Genomic DNA, 21,690 nt, shown 5'->3' on the forward strand with positions numbered 1-21,690 from the left:
TCAGTAACAATTCCTGCGGGTGTTGGGAGGGGTCTAAGATGGTGAAGCAGGAGCTTTGCAAAGCTGATATGAGATCAGCCACATCCGACCAAGAACCAATTAGATAGGGTCTCATGGAGCCGAGGCTTTCAACATCTGACCCTCCTGCCCCTTCTTCCCAAGGGCTGGGATTACGGACATGAATCGTCACACTTAGTTTATATGGTGTGCACGATTGAATCCAGGACTTCCTGCATGCTAGGCAAACGCCACTTCTGTCAGGAATGTGTGGGGATGGGATGCTGAGGACTGGGCTGTTCACTGGGCGTCTCCAGACTGTCACTGCTGCCAGTTGACCGCCTTCTTTTCTGTAGCTCAGGATCCAGGCTGAGGGATTGCAGCAGCCCACGTTTGGTGTGTGTCCTCCAGTTACCCTATCAGCGGAGTCCTTCAGGGCCATGCTCAGAAGCTGGGTAATCCCCACAGGTTTGTCTGGAGGCTTGCCTGCTGAGATTGAGCGCCAACCATCACAGAGTGGTGGGTGCTTCTGCCTCTTGGACTGTGGTCACCTGACTCGGTTCGACACCCCTTGTCCCAGGTTCACTCTGACTGGATTCCTGAGTCTTGGCTTGAGTAAGGCCTACCACTGTGCTGTAGGCCAAGCGATAGGCAGGCCACTATTTTGTGCTTTGCACTTTTATATGTTAGGGTGCTTGGGATCAAACCCGGGCTTCCTGTTCTACCACTGAGCCAATTCCAGGTTCCAGACCCTTCTGAAGAGGAAAGGTGTTGCCCAGACTAGCCTCAAATGAGTCTCTTGCCCCTGCCTACCAAGGGCTGGAATTATAGGTGTAAATGCATACGAGGCTTGGTTTTGTTTGGTTTCAGCAGGGGGTGGTAAGGAATCAAGACAGAATTTCTCTATGTAATGGCCCTGGTTGTCCTGGAACTCACTGTGTAGACCAGGCTGGCATTGAACTAACAGGAGTTCCTCCTGAGTCTGCCTCCCAAGTGCTGGGATTAAAGCTGTGCACCACCATGCCTGCCTTTGGTTTTGTGGAGTTGTTTGGTTTTGGTTTTGTTTTGAGTTGGAGTTTGGGACCATGAGGTGGCCTTGTGAATAAAGCACTTGCTGCACACACACAGGGATCCCAGCACCCACAGGAGCTGCGCTAGACGTGTGCTGGGGCAGAAAGCCCCTGCTGGAAGAGGTAAGATTGAAAGCAATGGAAGAAGACATCCCAGCATCAAGCTCCACCCGTGTACACACACACAAACGAACGGCGTGTGTGCCTGCACACAGAGAAGAGGCTGGGACTTACAGGGGTGTGCTGGTATTTATACCCGGCTCTTAGTTTGTATGTTGTGGATGGATTTGGAGTAATCTTCAGGAGAATATGGAACAGCCAGGTGCAGAACAGTGAGGACTACGCTTCACTGTGTGAAAGGAAGGGAAGAAGGGAGAAAATTCAAGACAGTGGCGCAGTACAGAGCACGTGCTGCTCTTGAGGACCCTGGATTGGTTCTCAGCACCCATGTCCAGTATCTCACTGTGACTCCAGTTCCAGCTGCAGCCCATGAGCCACAAACCTGGGGAGCCTGCATTCACATGCATGTGTGCACACAGAGACACAAGTAATTTAGAATACAATCCTTGGAAGAAAAGAAAGTTATACAAGACTGGGGCGGGGGGGGGGGCCGCTCTGTTAGAGCATGCAACTCAACGAGCAGGAGACCCTGGTGTCAATTCCCAGGGGAAAATAAAAGGAAAAAAAGCTAGCTCCCTGGTGTTAATTAGAAGGTTGGATATTTGTGATATTTAAGAACATCACACTCCAGTAGCAATGCGCTGAGATCTTGAGTCCACACCACAAACAGGCTCTGTGGAGAAAGACTGATTTCAGAATCCAAGTGGGACCAGAGAAGCTTGTTCCAGAAAACAAGACTCCTGAGCCTAGGAGCCATCTTGATTGGTTTTCTTGGGTTTTCAAACAGTCTTGCTGGGTGTAGTGGCCTTTAATCCCAGCACTTGGGAGGCAGAGGCAGGCGAATTTCTGAGTTCAAGGCCAGCCTGGTCTACAGAGTGAGTTCCAGGACAGCCAGGGCTACGCAGAGAAACCCTGTCTCGAAAAAACAAAAAAAGAAAAACCAGAGTCTTGCTGTGTAACTAAGGCTGGCAGAGAACTCATTCAATCCGGCTCCAGTCTGCAGCCGTTCTCATCTCAGCCTCCAAAGCCAAGGATACAAGCATGTGAGACCCACCATGCTGGACTCAAAGTTACTGGAATGGGATGGAGGTGGGGGAGGATGGAACAGGGTCAAAGAGCTGTTTGGAAGAGATTTCTCCACTTGCCTCATTTCATTAAATGTAACAATGCTCTGGGTATGATAGTGCAGCCCTTTGATTCCAGTACTCCAGACCAAAAAAAAAAACGGGGGGTGGGAGGGTGGTGGTGCACGCCTTTAATCCCAGCACTTGGGAGGCAGAGGCAGGAGGATTTCTGAGTTCCAGGCCAGCCTGGTCTACAGAGTGAGTTCCAGGACAGCCAGGACTGTCCTGGAACTCCTGTGGAACTGGAGTTCCAGGTGATTGTGAGCCTGCACATAGGTGCTTTGAGAATTGAGCCCTAGCCCTCAGCAAGAACTGCCACAGCCCTCTTAACCCATGAGCCATATCTCTAGCCCCAGAGTGATATTTTCAAAAAGAAAAGTATGAGCCAAGCAGTGGTGGATCTCGTCTGTAATCCCAGCACTCAGGAGGCAAAGGCTGAGGCAGTGGGAGCTCTGTGAGTTCGAGGCCAGCCTGGTCTACAGAGCGAGTTCCAGGACAGCCAGGGCTACACAGAGAAACCCTGTCTTTAAAAATAATAAAAATTTTAAAAAAAGAGAAGCATGTATTTGCCACTACTAAAATTGCAAAATATCAAATCCTAGTCCTGAAGTTGATAATTAAAAGTGATAGTTTGGCTGATAAAGGTCCTTCCCACCAACTCTGATGGCCTGGGTTCAGTCTCCAGGATCCCACATGGTGGAAGGAGAGCGTCCACTCCTGAAGTCCTAAAGCACTAATCCCTAAACGTGAAGAAACCAAGGGGATCAGTCCTGAAAGCAGGGGCCCTGCAGAGGAACACACACCTCTTTAGAGGGCAGTGTGCTGGGTGGGGGTGGGGGGTTGGAGAGGAACTGGCTTCTTAGAAGGGGGAAGCTGGTGTGCTTCTCAGATGAATGAGTGTTGGAGTTGGTCCCCATGGTGATTATCTTTGATAACATTTCCTCTGAGGAATAGCAGAATCTGGGTTTGCTTTTCAAAACTTGGCTCCAGTTTTGTTTTGGGTTTGGTTTTTTTGTTGGTTTGGTTTTGGTTTTTTTTTTTTTTTTTTTTTTGGTTTGGTTTGGTTGGTTGGTTGGTTGGTTGGTTGGTTGGTTGGTTTAAAATGCAAAGAAAGGAAGAGGCAAAAGCAACTGGTCTGTTTTCAGATTGGAAGGAAGTGGGCTCCCAGGAGACCCAAAGATTCAACTGGTCCAATCATTCATCTTGGTGGCCCCAGCCCTCCTGAGGTCACAAAGGTGGGTGAAGAAGGCACGCTCTGCTCCAAGAAGCAGACAACTGGATGTGTACATTCATAGCAGGAAATGACCAGGGAGTGGAGGGCAGAGCATGCTGACAGCGGGGATAAAGGCGAATGTCTAAGTAGGGATTGCTCTGCGTCCTCAGAAATAACTGAGGTCATCCTGGGAATTCCCTCTGCAGTGATCTGGCCATACTGACATGTAGTTCTATAAGTTCATGGTTTTTCTCTTACCCTTCGTGTGTGTGTGTGTGTGTGTGAGAGAGAGAGAGAGAGAGAGTGTGTGTGTGTGCACCCTTGCAGGGTTGACGTAGACCTGCATGTGTAAAAAGACCAGAGGTTGACATCAGATCATCAGATGCCTTTTTAAAATGTGTATGTGGGTGTTTTGCCTGCACGTATGTAGTATGTAAGTTACATGGTGGTGGTTGCCAGGGAGATCAGAAGGGGGCATCTGACCTCTTAAAATCAGAGTTATGAATGGTTGTGAGCCACCATGTGAGAACTGGAAAGCCTCTGAAAGAAGCACGCACACTCTTAGCTAGGTATCAGGTATCACCTGACTGTTTTGTTTTATTTATTTATTTGATGGTTTGTTTGTTTGCAAGACAGGGTTGTACTGTGTAGCCCTGGCTGGCCTGGAACTCACTATGTAGACCAGGAGGGCCTTGAACTCTGTCTTTGCCCCCTAAGTGCTGAGATCAAAGGTGCACACCGCCACACCTGGCCCGCCTTATTTCTTATTTGTGTGTGTGTACACACGTACCTCGGTACACCTGTGGAGATCAGCGAGCAACTCTGTGGAGCGGGCTTTCACCTTCCACCTTCATGTGAGCTCCAGGATTGAGCTCAGGTCCAGAGGCACCCTTGTCCACAGAGCTATGCAGCTGCCCTCCGCTTCACTTTGGAGACAGGATTTTACACTGGCTAGCCACCTGCCTCTTCCCACTGGGGCTACAGGAGCGTGTCAGCAACCCCAGCATTTCCGTGAACACGGTTTCTCATGCTTGAATGGCAAGCACCTCCCTGGCTGGGCAAAACTAGACTCATCCAAGACTCTGATCCTGAAGGGAAAAAAAAAAAAAGTCAATGTGAAGAGTGAAAAACTAAACTAGATTAGGAAGGAGACGTGGTCAGATGTGTGTAACAGGAATTAGCATTCAAAATGGATTCCAAAGGAAATCCTTGTGCTAGACATGCCCGGGCAGTTAGGAAAATGTAAACACAGGCTGAGTCACGGGTGACCTAACAGACACGGTGCTGTTCGTTTTCCCAGGCGAATCAGCCTGAGACAGGGAGAACATACAGAGCTGGGAGGGGGCTCCCTGTGGGGCTGCTGCACAGACAGGAGGGCCTGAGTTCAGACCCCTAGCATGACGAACTAGTAGGTGTCTCTCATCACAGTCTCCTTGGTGGAGAAATCGCAGACGCTCACAGGCCAGCTAGCCTGACGTACGCAGTGGCAAACAAGAAGAAACTGTCTCACGTCGGAAGGCAAAGCCAAGATCTGAAGTTGGCCTCTGACCTCCACAAGCCAGGGCATACATACACAGATACAGAGATTTTAAAGACATGCACACAAATAGACATATAGAAAAAGCCACATAAACATATAGCAGTGTAGAAAATCATACTTTGAGGATAGACGGTAAAAAGAAGAATATTTTTTGTGTCTTTCAGCATGTTTTTACATTTGTGTGTACAAATATGTGTGTATCCATATTTTACACATGCGTGGGGTTACATGTATGTGGGTGCACAGGCACATGGAAGGCTAAGGCTGCTATCAGGAATCATCCTTCCACTGGACTCATCAGAGCTGGATCTCTCACTCAGACCCAGGGCTCCCTGATAAGCTAGGCTTGCTAGACAGCAGTTTCCGGGATACACCCCGCTCTCTCCACCTTCTGAGGCTTGAATTATAGGAGGGGCTACTTCCCTCATGCTGAATTTCATTAAGTCTGGGGATCTGGGTCACATGGTCAGACTGTGGCAAAGTCCAGCACATCCCTGGAGAATGCAGTACAGCTCATGCGGGAGAGCCAGGATCTGGATGCTGCTCGCCATGGGCAGGTGATGTGTCTCGTTCACATTGCAGCTCATTAAACACTTGTAAACTAAGCGATTGAACTAGTGGATAAAGTTTTATTTTACAGAGGCTAAGAGATGGCTCAGTGGTTAAGAGCAGTGGCTGTTCTTCCAGAGGACCTGAATTCAGTTCCCAGCATCCTCATGGCAGCTCACAACTGTCTGTAGCTCCTGTTCCAGGGAATCTGATGCCCTCGTGCACATACATGCAGTCAAATCGTCAGTGTACAGAAAAATACGTTTTAAAAAAGTTTTCTCTCGTGTATTACTAAGGATGGAGCCGAGGGCCCGATGCATTCTAGGCTAGTGGCACATCCGTGGCCATTTATCCATTTATGTGAGACAGGGTCTCCAAAGTTGCCCAGACTAGCCTCAAACTTGCCACACAGCCCATGGAAGCCCACAGCGTTAGTGCTCCTACATAGTCTCCCAAGTAGCTGACTGTAGACCACTAAACCCCATAGCTATTTTACTTTTATCAAGTTAACATGCAGAACCAGCGAGATGGCTCAGCAGGTAAAGGCATTTGCCACTCAGGCCTAGTGGCCTGAGTGCCATCCTGGGAACCCACAGAAAGAAGGAAGGAGAGAAATGACAACACAAAGTTGCCCTCTGACCTCCACCTGTTTGCACACATGCGTCATGGACACAGGAACACACAAGGATAAAGGTTTTTTGGGACAGCATTTCTCTGTGTACTCCTGGCTATCCTGGAACTCACAGAAATCCACCTGCTTCTCAAGTGCTGAAACTAAAGGCATGTACCACTACTGCCCAGCTAAAAGTTTTGGGTTTTATTTATTTATTTATTTATTTATTCATTCATTCATTCATTCATTCACTTTACATCACAATATCTACCCTCCCTCCTCCCAGTTCCTACCCAAGACAGCTCCTGCTCCATTCCCCCTCCCCTTTCTGTCAGAGAACGGAGAGACCCCTGGTTCATCTAACACAAGCACTAGCTACACAACACTGATGTTTAAGTTTGAACTCCAGACCCCATATAAAAACCATATGCACTGACCTAGAGACTGCAGAGCGCTCCCAGAGCTAGGTGGCTAGCTCCCCTGCAGTATTCAGCCCAGCAACCGAAACAAGAGACCCTGCTTCAACAGAGCCAACTCCTAAAGATTGTCCTCGAATTTCCACCCTATACTCACAAATAAATATTTTAAAAGATTTATTGGGGTCCGGAGAGATGGCTCAGCAGTTAAGAGCACCAACTGCTTTTCCAAAGGTCCTGAGTTCAAATCCCAGCAACCACATGTTGGCTCACAACCATCCGTAACGAGATCTGACACCCTCTTCTGGAGTGTCTGAAGTCAGCTACAGTGTACTTACATATAATAAATAAATAAATCTTTTTTAAAAAAGATTTATTGTCTTTTAAAGATTATTAAATGTTTATTTTAATATTTTATGTAAGTTCAGACACACCAGAAGAGGGCATCGGATCTCATTACAGATGGTTGTGAGCCACCATGTGGTTGCTGGGAATTAAACTCATGATCTCTGGAAGAGGAGTCAGTGCTTTTAACCACTGAGCCATCTCTCCAGCCTGCAAAGAACTATTTTTGTTTTTTTTTTTTGGTTTTTTGGGGGTTTTGTTTTGGTTTGGTTTTTTTGGTTTTTGAGACAGGGTCTCTCTGTGTAGCCCTGGCTGTCCTAGAACGCAATCTGTAGACCAGGCTTGGCCTCAAACTCAGAAATCTGCCTGCCTCTGCCTCCCGAGTGCTGGGATTAAAGGCGTGCGCCACCACACCCAGCTGCAAAGAACTATTTTTAAATCAATGTGTAGAGCTCTTCTTTTCCAGACTGGACTGGGTGCCTACTGGAGTGGCTGATGTCCACAAGGAACTGAGCTGGCCTGGAACATACATCTGAGTGCCGAAAACATACTGGGCTCCTTCCCCAGTGCCCCCACATTCAGGAGGAAGTCTCCCTGGGGACCTGGCCTGTGCAGAACAGCCCTCAGATGGCTGGACAGGGCTGACAGGGCTATTAAAAATCATTTTTATTTGTATTATGTTTGAAGCAAAATCTATATAGCCCTGGCTGGCCTGAAGCTCTCCATGTAGACCAGGCTGACCTTGAACTCACAGAGATCCACCTGCCTCTGCCTCCTGAGTGCTTGGATGAAAGGCCTGCTACACAACAGCAGTGCCCCAACAGACTCGTTTTACTCATTTGTTTATGTGAGAGGGTGGGATGGATGTACACACCACAGAGACCTTGTGACAATGAGTCCCACCAGGAATCAAACTCAAGTCATGAAGTTTGTCAGCAGGCACCTTGACCCATTAAGACATCTTACCCAATCACACTTTTTTTTTTTTTTTTTTTTAACTCCTCTATGTACCAGGCACCAGGGCTGGGGCTGGGCTGGTGAAAAAAAAACCAAAAAACAAAAAAAAAACCAAAAAAACAAAAACCTCCCTTCTCTCTAGCCCAGACCTGGGCATAGGCCTCTCCACCTCTCCTAACTTGGATTACCCCAGGTTGGGGCAGAAAACATGGGTTCTCCGAGTCCACAGTCCAGTGGGATGATCATTTCAAACCAGTATAGCAAATGCCATAAAGAAGCCATACTCTGGTCTGGAGGTCTAGTTTAGTGGTAGAGTACATGGCTGATACGCATGAAGACCTATGTTCCATACCAAGCACCGAATCAAAAGGAAGATAATAAAAGGACAGGTGTGGTGATGGATGCCTGTAATCCCAGCACTTGCAAGGCAGGGGCAGAAGAATTACCCCAAGTTCAAGACTAGCCTGGACTACACAGTGGGAAAAGGCCATATTCTCCGACCAGACTTAGAAACCAACAGAGGATGTGGCAAAGCCGAAGAAAACTAAAGATCTTGTAACATTAGTTCAGGGTCTTCAAATATAAGGATAAATCTGGCTGAGTTTCAGACTGCATACTCTGGCTCTGACACTTGGCGAGCTTGAAGCCCCCACGGGTTGAGGAGGTCCAGTGCCAGCGGTGAGCATTAGCTAACCTGGTGAGACTAGAGTTGGGTTCTTGCAGCGCCTCAACGGACTCATTATTAAACAGAAACGGGGCCTGAAGGCACTCGAGAGCCTGCCGCAAGAGTAAGATTTGTGAATCAGCTTGTCACCAACACTGTAACAATCCATGAGTGCTACTCCACACTAGGTCACGTGGCCTCTTGATGGCTACAATTACATTTTAAGGAGATTTGAGTATCCGAAGAAACCTAGAGGCCCCAGTCCTTGCCTATCGGTTCCTCTAGTAGAGGCAGAGAGAACCCAGTGGCCAGCAGTCCAAGAGTGCTAAGTCTCCCTACCAGTTTGGGGCACGACCTATCCTCGCGCTGACACGGAGAGGGTGGTGCACGACCCGATGACCGTCGAGGCAGCGGGACTGACCCAGCTGGGCTCACTGTATTAAGAAGCGGACCCGCGACCCGGAGCGGCCCGGGGACCCGATCTGGGAGCCTGGACGGGTGGGGAAGACGGAGCCCCGGTCTGTGCTGCAGGGAAGAGTGGCTCCTCCTCCAGCCCCCTCCGCGGCGGCTCGGGGCTCGGGGCCGGCGCCGGTTGAGCCGCAGCCCTTTCCGGGGGGCGGGCCTGGCGGCTGCGGCGACACCCCAGCTCCTGCCCCGACAGGTGCGCGCAGCGCGCAGGAATGCAGTCCGCCTGACTCACCAGCGCCTCCTTCCTACCTGCGCCGCCCGTCCATAAAGCGCTGCTGGCTCCCGCCCGCCGCCGCCCGCCCTGCTGTCCCGCCGGGCTCGCCCGCGCGCTCAGCTCGACCCAACGCAGCCCAAGTCCGAGGTAGTCTCACTAAGGTAGGTGCAGGTCCCGCTGCAGATCCGAGGGCACACCGCCCGCCCCGGTGCCCCGGGACAACAGGGCTGGAGAGGAAAGTGAATACCCACTCCCGCCCGGGGCTTTTGTTTCCCTTCCCTTCCCTGAAGATTGGCAGGCCCTGGCTCCCTCTGCCCATGCTGCCAGGACAGGTGCCAACCCTGCCAGGATGTGGGAAGGGGACAGCTGGGAGCGGGGTAGTTGGGATCTAGGGAAAGAATGGTGAACATCAGATACCCCTGCTAGAAAAGGACACTGGGTAGGTGGGTAATAGGAGTGGGTAGAGGCTGGGGGCTCACCAGCCCTCTGAGTGCTACCTCCCCTGAATCTGAAGACAGTAGAGGAACAACTTAACTACCTTGCAGCAAGCCCCCTTCTTGTCCGGCTTGACAGGACCTGCTGTGTGGTGACCCGGGTGCATGTCAGGCGTGGGGAGTCCCTGATTTTCCTCTTGGCTGGCCCGCAGCCTGCTCTCTTCCCAAAGCCCGCTCCAGGCACCTTTGTTTGGGGGACCTTTCAGAATCTCATCCAGCAGTCCCGCGAGCACTTGGCCCCGCCATACACTCTTTCCCACGATCCTTGGAGGAGCCTTCTGGCTGTCACTGTGGCCCGGGACTCCAGGTGGCTCCCAAGGGTAGGGGCAGACCTCTTCCTTCTTCCTGACAGACTTGCCACACCCTGAGCATAGGTTCAACCCAGATGGCACGTTTGTTTCTACCCTCACTAAAAGTGAAAATCGAGTCTCCTGGGGGCTGAGAGAATGGACAGCAGAAAATGAGCGTTTGACTCCTTAACTCTGACTTCCAATAGCTGACAGGGTAGGCAAGGGGCTGTTACAGCTTCAAGAACTGCTGTCCTGTCTGGCCCAGCCTGCCATGGCTACACACTCTGTGATGGCATCCTCAGTCCTAGTCTTTATGTGGAATCTTGTTTCTATACTAGGCGACTACTTTTAGAACTTTTAAAATACAATTTGGGTCGAAGCAAACACTCGAGTGTCTGCCTAGGCCTTTACATTATATAGTTCCTGTGTGTGTGTGTGTGTGTGTGTGTGTGTAGGTTCAGTGTGGAATCTACACTGCCCCCAAATCCCCGCCAGACCCTCCCAGTGCTGACTGCTGGAATGGGAGGCTCCACAGCCTCAGTGCCTCATCTGTCCTAAGGCACACACAGGCAAGCCTCTCCCACTGGGGTCCTGTGCAGATAGATGCCTTGTTAACCCTTTGCTGACATGCTGGGTGTGTGTTGCCGTCCTGTCTGTTTGGGACAGCCCTGTATTCTGGGTCTGTGTAAGAGCTGGGTTTGTCCCTCTGGTGCCTATACCTGCCTAGGTAATTGAGCCCTGAGGAGGCCAAATCTGCAGCTTGCATTATGTAGCGTGTGGGTGTGGTGCCTACGCCCAAGGCTGTAAGAAACTCATTTCTCCTAGGAGTCACGCCTCTGCTGATTCAGGGCTCCCCTCTAGCCACTACCCTGTTAGGGTGACTTCTCCATGCTGGCTCTGACTGTGGACATGCTGGGACTGATGTCTGCCTCCTTAGGGACCCTTGGATGCAGGGGACTGTACCTGCCTACTTTTTTCTTTTTTTCTGAACAGAGGGCCTCAGCCTTACAGACCCTGCAATTGTTCCCTGCCCTACAATGTGGGGGTGCTAAGAAAGGATCCAAGGTGGAGGGACAGTGGATGTGACCTTGTCTGTGCCCCTGGAAGTTCTGGCCCTAAACAGAAAAGGTGTAGCCCTGACCTTTGCCCTCCTCTGTGCAGACCTTGGTAGCTCTGGAGCCAGGCTCTTCCCTGACAAGGCTTTGAGCTGCCCATCTTTTCAGAGACCTTGAAGGCTTCTGGTGCCCTGAGATGGTTTTTCCAATACTCTAATGGCCACCATTGTGTGACAGAGGGCAACAGGGGCTCCTAAACTAACCCCAGGTCCTGCTTGGGTGTCCTGAAACTCTGGGGTAGTTGGGTAGAAAGCAGGGTGTTTAGGAGCCACACTGGTGAGCCAGCGGTGTAGAACACAGACAGCAGCCACGCTCAAGCCAGCGCCTCTCTTCTTGGTCCCACCACCTGCACAAAGAACACTACAATTGGTACAGAACAGGCAGCAGGGGTCAGAGCCCTGTAGAGGAAGCCTACCTACTGAGAGACCATAGCTCCACCCACTGGGAACTGCCAGGCAGAGACATAATAAAAGCCCACCCTGCCTTTGCTGAAACCAGCTCCAAGAGATCTGGTACTGGATCAACCTCAGAGCCCAGAGTCCACAAAGGCCAGAGAGCTCTTCCTCAGACAGGACAAAGGTCTCAGGGCCTGTGGTCACTGCAGGGATGGCAAGAAAGAGGTAGTGCAGAAAACAGGTATAAAACTCCTCATCTCTTCCACTGACAAGCAGAGTACCCCCAGTGGCCAGCTAACCGTGATAGCCGCCATCTCTTCCACCTCCCAAGCGCTGGGATTATAGGCACGATCCACCATGTACATGCAGCTTGAGCCTCCAGCTCCAAACTTACACAGGAGTGTCTCACCTGACCTGCAGAGCTCTGGTGGGGATCCAGGGAGTCCATGCTGCAGACCAGTGCTGTAGAGACATCGTGTATCCACTATGGCTTTGCAGGAGGAGGAGGATGGCAGGGCCCTGTTGCAGCCCATGGGTGAAGCTGCTGCTGCTGGCAGCAATGCTGAGTGCCAGCCTCCCTGGAGACCTGGGTGAGTTGGAATGTCCCTGCAGCCCCCTCCAGGCAGCTCAAGACACGACCCTGCATCAATCAGTCAGTCAGTCAACTGATGGCTGGACATCCCTGAGGATCCACGCCCTTCGCCTCTGATAGCTGTAGCCCTGCTGGGTGGTCTGGGGTAGAAAGGAAAGAGAGGAGCCGCCCACTTAGAGGCAGAGCTGAGACCTCAATGGTGGAGCTAAAGGTTGGAGGAACCTTCAGGGAGACTGCTGACATATCAACTATGCTCTTGAGGGTTCCTGGTCGGAGAATGGCTCCGACCAATTACATTTTCCTGTCAGGTGATATCATGTTCATTACTTGTGGAGGACTATGGTGGGAATATTTGCACCATAGAAATAGACAATCTCAGGAAATCAGGGCTTCTCTTCCCTCATCAAAACCAGTACTAAATCCTGACCAGGGAGCCACAGACTAGAGTTCAAGAGAGCCTTACTGTGCTCTGGTGCAGCTAGTAGGGCCTTATTGTGATTCTAACTAACGAGAATGAAGGGGAACCCCAATAACATCTGTGAAAATTGAGGTCTTTCATTCACCTTCTGGGAACCTACTGTGTATAGCCATCCTTAGGCACAAGGTTCCTGTGATAAAGAAGACAGACAGAGCCCCTTCACTAGGGGAGCATCAGGGGACAGACCAGTCCCCTGGCAGCAATCTAGGAGGCACAAGCCATCATGAGGAGGGACTGACAGGGAGGGAATGGTGGATGTGGCTTGTCACAGGGGTGACAGCCACACTGGACAGATGAGAGCTTCTGTAGGGCAACCTTTTGACATTGAAGCATCATGTCGTCTACAAAGTTCCTGCTTGAGAACTATTCGATCACGTTACCAAAAATTAAAAATAAAATCTCACGATGTTTTAACTGAGTCTACTATTGGGCATTGGTCTGCACTGGTAGTTATGTTTAGTCACGGGAGGCCGAGGGCCTCAGACTGGACATCCCTGGAAAGGATGAGGTGGCAAAGCCTGCACTTTCCATCCTCCCAACTTAAGAAGAAGAAGGGTCCAGGTTTGAGACCTGGCCCTGCTCATTCCTAGCTGTGCCGTGTGGAATAGACAGGCCATGCTCTCCTCTCTAAGTTTGGAAGAGAGGAGCCATACCTCTCTCGGGTGAGGGTGCAGTTGGGAAGGTTGCGGCTCTCACTCGTGCGCCCTCCGCTCACCAGCCAACCGCTGCAAGAAGGCTCAGGTGAAGAGCTGTACCGAGTGCATCCGGGTGGACAAGAGCTGTGCCTACTGCACAGACGAGGTGAGCCACTCCCACAAGGCTTCCTGGGCCAGCCTGAGCTACCATCCACCACCCCTTGCCCCACCTCCGTCAGCCTAGCCCCAGGTCAGCCAGGGTTGTGAGAAGAGGTGACAGGGTGGGAGTAATCAGAAGGAAATAAACCAGGTGTGTGGCAGCCCGGGGTTGGCTGTCACCTGCCCTGAGCCCAACTGTTTCTGGCCAGCTGTTCAAGGAGAGGCGCTGCAACACCCAGGCGGAGCTTCTGGCTGCAGGCTGCAGGGGAGAGAGCATCCTGGTCATGGAGAGCAGCCTTGAAATCACAGAGGTGCCTGGATTAGTGGGGGAAGGGTGGGTTCTCCATGCATGAGGCTGGGGTGGTTATAAGGGCCATAGTGCCCTGTGGCAGGTCTGGGGTGCCCCCTCTCAGATCTCCAGAGTGGCCTCCTAATAAACTGCTCCACTCCCTTGGACCACAGAACACCCAGATCGACACCAGCCTGCACCGCAGCCAGGTATCTCCCCAAGGCCTGCAAGTCCGGCTGCGGCCGGGTGAGGAGCGCAGCTTTGTGTTCCAGGTGTTTGAGCCCCTGGAGAGCCCCGTGGATCTGTATATCCTCATGGACTTCTCCAACTCCATGTCTGACGATCTGGACAACCTCAAGCAGATGGGGCAGAACCTGGGTGCGCTGCAGTGTGGGAAAGATGGGAGGGTGGAGGTGGGGCTCGCCCAGCTAGCTCAGGAAGCCACGCACGCCAAGGGACTGACGCACATACCCCTTGTGGAAAGGTGAGACGCCTGAGCCCCCAGACACACATACACCGCAAAGAGCCCTCGTTCACAGAGGGAGATTCTGGCCCGAGCCGGCTCACTATTTGAGATCGCACGGGAGGCCCGAGAATGAATGGCAAACCACTGAGCCACCCGGCCCTGACAAAGAGGGAACCCCATGCCACAAGGCCATGGCTATGTCAGATCTGTGGACTAAACTAGGTCAGCTGTCCCATTATTTCTGAATGCATAATTCTAAGTCCTCTCCAGTCCCATTTCCCCCACCTGTAAACCTGAACAACAGGGGCTGGAGAGATGGCTTCACAGTTAAGAGCACCGGCTGCCCTTCCAGGAGGCCTGAGTTCAATTCCCAGCATTCACCAGACAGCTCACAAGCATCTGTAGCTCCAGTTCCAAGGGATGTGACCCCTCTTTGGGCCTCTATGGACACCAGGCACCCTCTGGTACCCAGTCAGATATGCTGGCAAAATACCCATACACATAAAATAAGATAAAATAAAATAAAATAAGATAAAAGGAAAAGAAAAAGAAAAGGAAAGAAAAGAAAAGAAAAGAAAAGAAAAGAAAAGAAAAGAAAAGAAAAGAAAAGAAAAGAAAAGAAACAAGAACTAAGAGTACCTGAAGAGCTGTGCACCATGCAGTGTTTACACGAGGTCACCTTTGCTAGCTTCCTCCCTCCTGAGCAGGCATAGGGTCCCCTGTGGGGATGCTGGCACTCAACTGTCCTTCTTTTTTCCTGGTGCCCAGCCAAGATCCTGCGCCAGCTCACCAGCGACTACACCATTGGATTTGGAAAGTTTGTGGACAAAGTCAGCGTCCCACAGACAGACATGAGGCCCGAGAAGTGAGTGGCTGGCTGGGTGTGGGCGGGCAGGGGTCCTGGTCACGTGTTCTATGTCCTCTCACACTGGCACATAGGAGTCTCCTCTGACTGCATTGCGTCGTACGCACCGGAGCACGGGGGACCTGATCCTTCCCTGCCTGAAGCTGACTCTGTTTCCACCTCTGCCCAGACTGAAGGAGCCCTGGCCCAACAGTGATCCCCCGTTCTCCTTCAAGAACGTTATCAGCTTAACGGAGAATGTGGAAGAATTCTGGAACAAACTGCAAGGAGAACGCATCTCAGGCAACCTGGACGCTCCTGAAGGGGGCTTTGATGCCATCCTGCAGACAGCTGTGTGCACAGTGAGTGCCGAGGGTCCCCGCCAGCCTAGGCCAGGGCTGCGGCTTTCTGGGAAGGACATAAACTTCTGCTGGCCCATTCTACCACTGCTAGGCTCAGAATCCCTGTGGGGGTTCCCAGAGGCTTAGACCCCATTCCTTAAGATCATGAGATGTTTTAGCAACCCCTAACTCTAGTCCTAGTTCTGACACACTGGGAATCCAGGTCTGTGCCTGCATCGTCACAACTTGTGTTTGTATTGGCCAGTGAGGCAGACATGGCTCTAGTGGTCCTGGAATATTCAGGGTCCTGACACTAGCCTACCACACCATCTCCCAGGTCACAAGCTATCCAGTCTCCAACTGTGCTGGCAGCTAACTATTTGTTTGTTTATTTATTTGTTTGCTTATCATGTGTATGCATGCCACCATCTGGAGGTATATACACAGAGGTCAAGAGATAACTTTTGGGGGTCAGTTCTCTCCTTTCCCCATGTCTGGGAGTTATAACTCAGATTATCATGCTTGAAGACAAGTATCATTGCCTGTAGAGCCCTATAGCTGACCCAGGGCTAGCAGCTAAAATGACCACTTCATTGTATGCCTACATCAATTTTTTTTTCATTTTTGAAAATAATCTATCTGCACTGCAGATAAATTATTAGACAAAGACCGAAAATTGACTATAATTCCAAAACAACAAACAGCCATCTCTTTGATAGTCTGTCCTACATTTTGTTCCTTTTCCCATATTTTATGTAGTGGGATTGTTTCTCCTATAATTCTGTTTTTTGTTGTTGTTGTTGTTTTGTTTTGTTTTTTTGAGACAGGGTTTCTCTGTGTAGCTGTCCTGGAACTCACTTTGTAGACCAGGCTGGCCTCGAACTCAGAAATCCACCTGCCTCTGCCTCCCGAGTGCTGGGATTAAAGGTGTGCGCCACCACGCCTGGCACAGCAACTCTTATAAAGGAAAGCATTGCATTGGGGCTGGCTTACAGTTTCAGCGGTTTAGTCCATTATCATGGCGGGAAGCATGGCGGCGTGCAGGGAGACATGGTGCTTCATCCACAGCCACAGGCAGCAGGAAGAGACGATGCCTAGAAATAAACTTCTGAACCCCCAAAGCCTCCAATAAGCCACGCCCCCAATCCCTCTCAAGTAGTCCCACTCCCCAATGACCAAGCATTCAAATATATGAGCCTGCGGGGGCCTGTCCTATGGAACCCACCATAACCACTCCATCTCCTTCCGCCTGCCCATTTCACTTAACATGGTGCTGGGAACATTCTCCTGTGTATCTAAACTATCCTTGCAGTGTGGCTGAGGGCTTGGGGTCAGGGGGAGCTGGTCCAGGACATCAGGTTTGACTCTCTCATGGTGCCCGTGCTGGGCACACCCTATGTCATGGTCCCGTGCTGAGCACAGTTTCTCTGCACACCATTGCTCTCTCCGGTTTTCTGTCATTCGAGTGCGGCATAGTAGACATGCTGCTAATCCCGTGGCTTCGGTCCAGCCCCCTGTTGGGAAACGCTTCCCTTTTCCTACCTCATAAAAGAATGTCAGTCCTCAGCAAGCAGCCTGCTCAGTGGATGTGCCCCTCCTTGCCTTGCAGAGGGACATTGGCTGGAGGGCTGACAGCACCCACCTGCTGGTGTTCTCCACCGAGTCTGCCTTCCACTACGAGGCTGATGGTGCCAACGTGCTGGCCGGCATCATGAACCGCAATGATGAGAAATGCCACCTGGACGCCTCGGGCGCCTACACCCAATACAAGACACAGGACTACCCATCAGTGCCCACGCTGGTTCGCCTGCTTGCCAAGCATAACATCATCCCCATCTTTGCTGTCACCAACTACTCTTACAGCTACTATGAGGTGTGAGGCCTGGGCTCCTGGGCAGTGGGGGGGGGGGGGGGGAGGAGAACCAGAACCTCTTAACTTCCTTCATTCTCCCCTCCTCATCGCCCCCCCCAAGCTTCTGGGTCCCAAGGAGTGGGCTCTGATGGGAAGAACTCCTGCCCATCCCCTACCTGAACCCTCAAGCAGATGAGAGGGTAGGCATGTGGCATAGTAGATGTAGCTAGAGAGAGTTCTCTAGTAAGATAGTAAGTATCCAAGGAGGATACAAAGTGAAGGAGCTTAACCCAAGGCCTGTGGTGTCTCTTGCAGAAGCTCCATAAGTATTTCCCCGTCTCCTCTCTGGGCGTCCTGCAGGAGGATTCATCCAACATCGTGGAGCTGCTGGAGGAGGCCTTCTATGTGAGGACCAGGGAGGACTGCAGAGGCTGAGCCTCGCTGGGAGAGGGAGGGAGGAAGGAGTGGGCGATCGGTTGAAGGATGAGTCTGGGATAGGCCAGTGAAGGGGGTCTCTGGCCCTCCCTGGAGCCTGAGAGTCTACTTGGCAATGGCCCAGGTCCCTGCAGGGCCTGCCACTGTGCTCCCATGCTCACCCCATCTGTCTTCCATTCCAGTCAGGTGAAGAACAGCCAGACCAAGCCAAGGTGACTGAGCCTAGGCTCCCCCACAGACCACTAATCATTTCTTCTCCTTTAGCGAATTCGCTCCAACCTGGACATCCGGGCTCTGGACAGCCCCAGAGGCCTGAGAACAGAGGTCACCTCCGATACTCTCCAGAAGACGGAGACTGGGTCCTTTCACATCAAGCGGGGGGAAGTGGTATGCTCCTGTGGACACGGGGGAATGGGAGGCTAGGCGTAGCTTCCTAAAGGAGTGGTATCTTCTAACAAGGGACACACATAGGCCCTGGGGTTCCGTTCTTCTGGCGTTGATCTCTTGGAGGAGCCTGGCACTTTCCTCTGCTTACCAAGTCCCTGTCCATACACTGGGAGTGAATAAGTGTGTGAGGCAATGAGGGCTGCTAAGATGAGCGAACAGGCTAATGTCAAAGTGCCACTCTCTCCCTCTGCTGACACTGGGATCCCTGCAGGGCACATACAATGTGCATCTCCGGGCAGTGGAGGACATAGATGGGACACATGTGTGCCAGCTGGCTAAAGAAGACCAAGGGGGCAACATCCACCTGAAACCCTCCTTCTCTGATGGCCTCCGGATGGACGCGAGTGTGATCTGTGACGTGTGCCCCTGTGAGCTGGTAAGAATCAGCCTTGCTGTGGGGAAGGAAGGGAGGAGCTGGGCCCTGCACTAGGACCCTGGGTAAAAGAGATGGAACCTCCTATGGATACACATCCCTGGAGGGCTGTCCCAAGTCACAGAGAGCAGCAGAAGTGTCCAGTGGCAAAGCCAGGCATAAAAGAAACACTTGTAGCCGAGCGTGGTGGCGCACACCTTTAATCCCAGCACGTTGGAGGCAGAGGCATGCGAATTTCTGAGTTCCAGGCCAGCCTGGTCTACAAAGTGAGTTCCAGGATAGCCAGGGCTGTACAGAGAAACACTGTCTTGAAAAAAAAAAGAAAAGAAAAGAAAAGAAAGGAAGGAAGGAAGGAAGGAAGGGAGAGAGAGAGAGAGAGAGAGAGAGAGAGAAAGAAAGAAAGAAAGAAAGAAAGAAAGAAAGAAAGAAAGAAAGAAAGAAAGAAAGAAAGAAAGAAAGAAGAAATACTTGTAACCAAGCATTTAGGAGGCTGGAAAAAGAGACCAGTCTGGGCTATATAGAAAGTTCCAGCCTGGCAGTGGAGGTGCAGAGGCAGGCGGATCTCTGAGTTCAAGCCCAGCCTGGTCTGCAGAGCCAATTCCAGGACAGCCAGGGCAACACAGATAGATCTTATCTTAGAAGAAAAAAAATCAAAGCAAAACAAACAAAAACAGAAAGAGAGAGAGAGAGAGAGAGAGAGAGAGAGAGAGAGAGTTCCAGACCAGCCTCAGCTACATAGTGAGACCTTGTCCCCTACCCACCAAATGTGCTCAGTGGCTCTGTCCCTCCTTCTATTTGTGGACACATCCTGATCTTGTTCCAGCAAAAGGAAGTTCGATCAGCTCGCTGTCACTTCAGAGGAGACTTCATGTGTGGACACTGTGTGTGCAATGAGGGCTGGTGAGTTGGGGAAGGGAGCCTCCGCTGACATGTTCGGCCGGCCACAGAACAGTGCTTGTATATATTCAGGTCCTCGGAAAGGCTGAAGGGCGGAGGGAGGGGGAGTGCATTCAATTGTTGGGCGAATCTGGTTTAAAACTATTTGGGATGGTCCTTACTTAACTGAATCTGGCTTAGTCTGTTTGGGGCTGGTTTTGTTTTGTTTGATTGATTGAAAGGTGGGTTTTGTTGAGTCTTACTGTGTAGGGCAGACTGGCCTCAAACTCACAATCCTGCCTTAGACTTGAAAGTCCCGAGAGTCTATGCAACCAGGCCTGTCTCTGATGTCCAACTCCTCCTCCTCCTCTTCCTCCTGCTCTTCCTCCTCCTCTTCTTCCTCCTCCTCTTCCTCCTCCTCTTCTTCCTCCTCCTCTTCAGTTACAATGGTGCAGAAGTGGCTGACTGTAGGCTGGGCGGGGCTAAGCTGTTACAGGTTTAGGTGCTGGAAATGTGGTTCAATTTACAATGGGTTTGTTGCGCATAACCCCGTCATAAACTGAGGCACATTCGCACATGGACACATGGGCAATTTCTGGGTGTCTCTCTGCTAAGACAGACAAGATGGCTGTCAGGGGTGGGGCTGGGTGCTGGGAGCACGTCTGACTTGCTTTTCACTTCAAATCTTTTCCACCACACTCAGACCACCTAATCTGAACTGAGCTTAGTAACAGATATGATGGCTTACATCCCAACACTTGGGAGGCAGAGGCAGGTGGATCTCTGAGACTTTGAGGCTATTCTGGTCTATATATTCAGCAAGTTCCAGGCCAGCTAGGCCCTGTCTCAGTAAAAAAAGAAATTAGCTTGTAGGTGAGTGAGGGTAAGAGTGTTTAAAACTTCAAGACACTTGCTGGCTGCAGCGCTTCATACGGTGTTTCACTTGGTGACTCGGGGAGCTAAGGCAGGAGGATTGTTTTCAAGCCCAGAAGTTTGGCTCCTGAGCAATATAGTTAAGCCTTAAGTAAGCAGCAAATTCACCCTCTCCGGACAAAAGCAGCCGGGTCTGAGTGAGTTCAAGTCAGCCAAGGCCTCCTAGAAAGACTCTGTTTCAAGCCAGGCGTGGTGGCACACACCTTTAATCCCAGCACTCGGGAGGCAGAGGCAGGCGGATTTCTGAGTTCGAGACCAGCTTGATCTACAGAGTGAGTTCCAGGACAGCCAGGGCTATACAGAGAAACCCTGTCACAAAAACAAACAAACAAACAAACAAACAAAAAAAAAAAAAACAAAGACAAGCAGAATCACCCTAGACCCTGAGCAAGTCTGTCACGACTTGAGACATATGAACATTGAAGAGGGACAGTTAGTGAGCAGGTAACAGGACCCTGAGGTCTGGGTTCCAGCTGTGCCACTGGTGTCTGCAGGATTTGGATTCATCTCTACTCATGTGGACCCTCAGTTTTGTAGTCTGTAAAATAGGAGCATAAAAGCCCCAGGCTTCCTCCCAGGCTGTGCAATAGTGACCAGTTCCCCCTTCAGGAGTGGCAAAACCTGCAACTGCTCCACCGGCTCTCTGAGTGACACACAGCCCTGCCTGCGTGAGGGTGAGGACAAACCGTGCTCGGGCCACGGCGAGTGCCAGTGCGGACGCTGTGTGTGCTATGGTGAAGGCCGCTACGAGGGTCACTTCTGCGAGTATGACAACTTCCAGTGTCCCCGGACCTCTGGATTCCTGTGCAATGGTGAGCTCAGCAGCCCTGACCAGCCCTGTGCGCAGGGAGGGTACTTGGTAGATGGCAGAGCCCCTCCCCTACCACAGGTTCAGCCACAGCCTGGATCGCCCTTCCCTGGTCCATGACCAAGGTTCCCAACAACCACGAAGCACTCTTCTTTCCTCGGGGCTGCCTCTGGCAACTCAGACCCCCCACTCCATCTCAAGATGGAGACAATCTGGTTCAAACCCCAAAGGTTGACAGGAACATGGCAGAACAAGCTTTCTTCTCTGAAGATGCAAAACTTCTAGTGGTAGCCACAAATTTATGTCTCCTCCATATTTCCAAAGGGCGTGGCGCTGTGCTGTGCCAAGGCAATGAGTTGTAGTCTGGTCAGCACTGAGATTATACAGACCCGTGCTGATAGGTGGCACGTCCCAGGCAAGGTGGTAGTAAGATAGAAAAGAATAAATGAGAACCAACAAATATTTATTAAACTCCCACTGTGTACTGGTCACTGAATCGCATGCTCTTGCTTTCCTGTACCTTCATCCTGTTTGTTTTGTTTTTAATTTTTATTACCATGTGTGTGTCTGTGTCATGG

The 21,690-nt window shown here is 51.2% G+C and overlaps 1 protein-coding gene across 8 annotated transcripts in view; it reads left to right on the forward strand.

Annotated features, from left to right (window-relative positions):
- Nucleotides 1–9,021: 9,021 nt before the first annotated feature.
- The window catches only part of Itgb4 (integrin beta 4), a 33,688-nt gene continuing 21,019 nt past the window's right edge, over nt 9,022–21,690 (forward strand). For 6 of the 8 annotated variants that reach the window (XM_017314349.2, XM_006532572.4, XM_006532573.4 and 3 more), the window contains exons 1-13: nt 9,027–9,451; nt 12,083–12,174; nt 13,373–13,455; nt 13,658–13,759; nt 13,911–14,115; nt 14,972–15,068; nt 15,238–15,409; nt 16,998–17,261; nt 17,556–17,645; nt 17,940–18,062; nt 18,334–18,498; nt 19,319–19,395; nt 20,914–21,116. In XM_017314349.2, coding sequence (XP_017169838.1) covers nt 12,093–12,174; nt 13,373–13,455; nt 13,658–13,759; nt 13,911–14,115; nt 14,972–15,068; nt 15,238–15,409; nt 16,998–17,261; nt 17,556–17,645; nt 17,940–18,062; nt 18,334–18,498; nt 19,319–19,395; nt 20,914–21,116 — 1,663 coding nt within the window. In that variant the 5' untranslated portion in view covers nt 9,027–9,451; nt 12,083–12,092. Of the gene's footprint in view, nt 9,452–12,082; nt 12,175–13,372; nt 13,456–13,657; nt 13,760–13,910; nt 14,116–14,971; nt 15,069–15,237; nt 15,410–16,997; nt 17,262–17,555; nt 17,646–17,939; nt 18,063–18,333; nt 18,499–19,318; nt 19,396–20,913; nt 21,117–21,690 lie in introns of all 8 variants that reach the window. The other 2 variants (NM_133663.2, NM_001005608.2) reach the window with 1 other exon arrangement.

This window comes from Mus musculus, chromosome 11, assembly GCF_000001635.26.
Source record: "Mus musculus strain C57BL/6J chromosome 11, GRCm38.p6 C57BL/6J".
Classification (NCBI taxonomy): domain Eukaryota; kingdom Metazoa; phylum Chordata; class Mammalia; order Rodentia; family Muridae; genus Mus; species Mus musculus.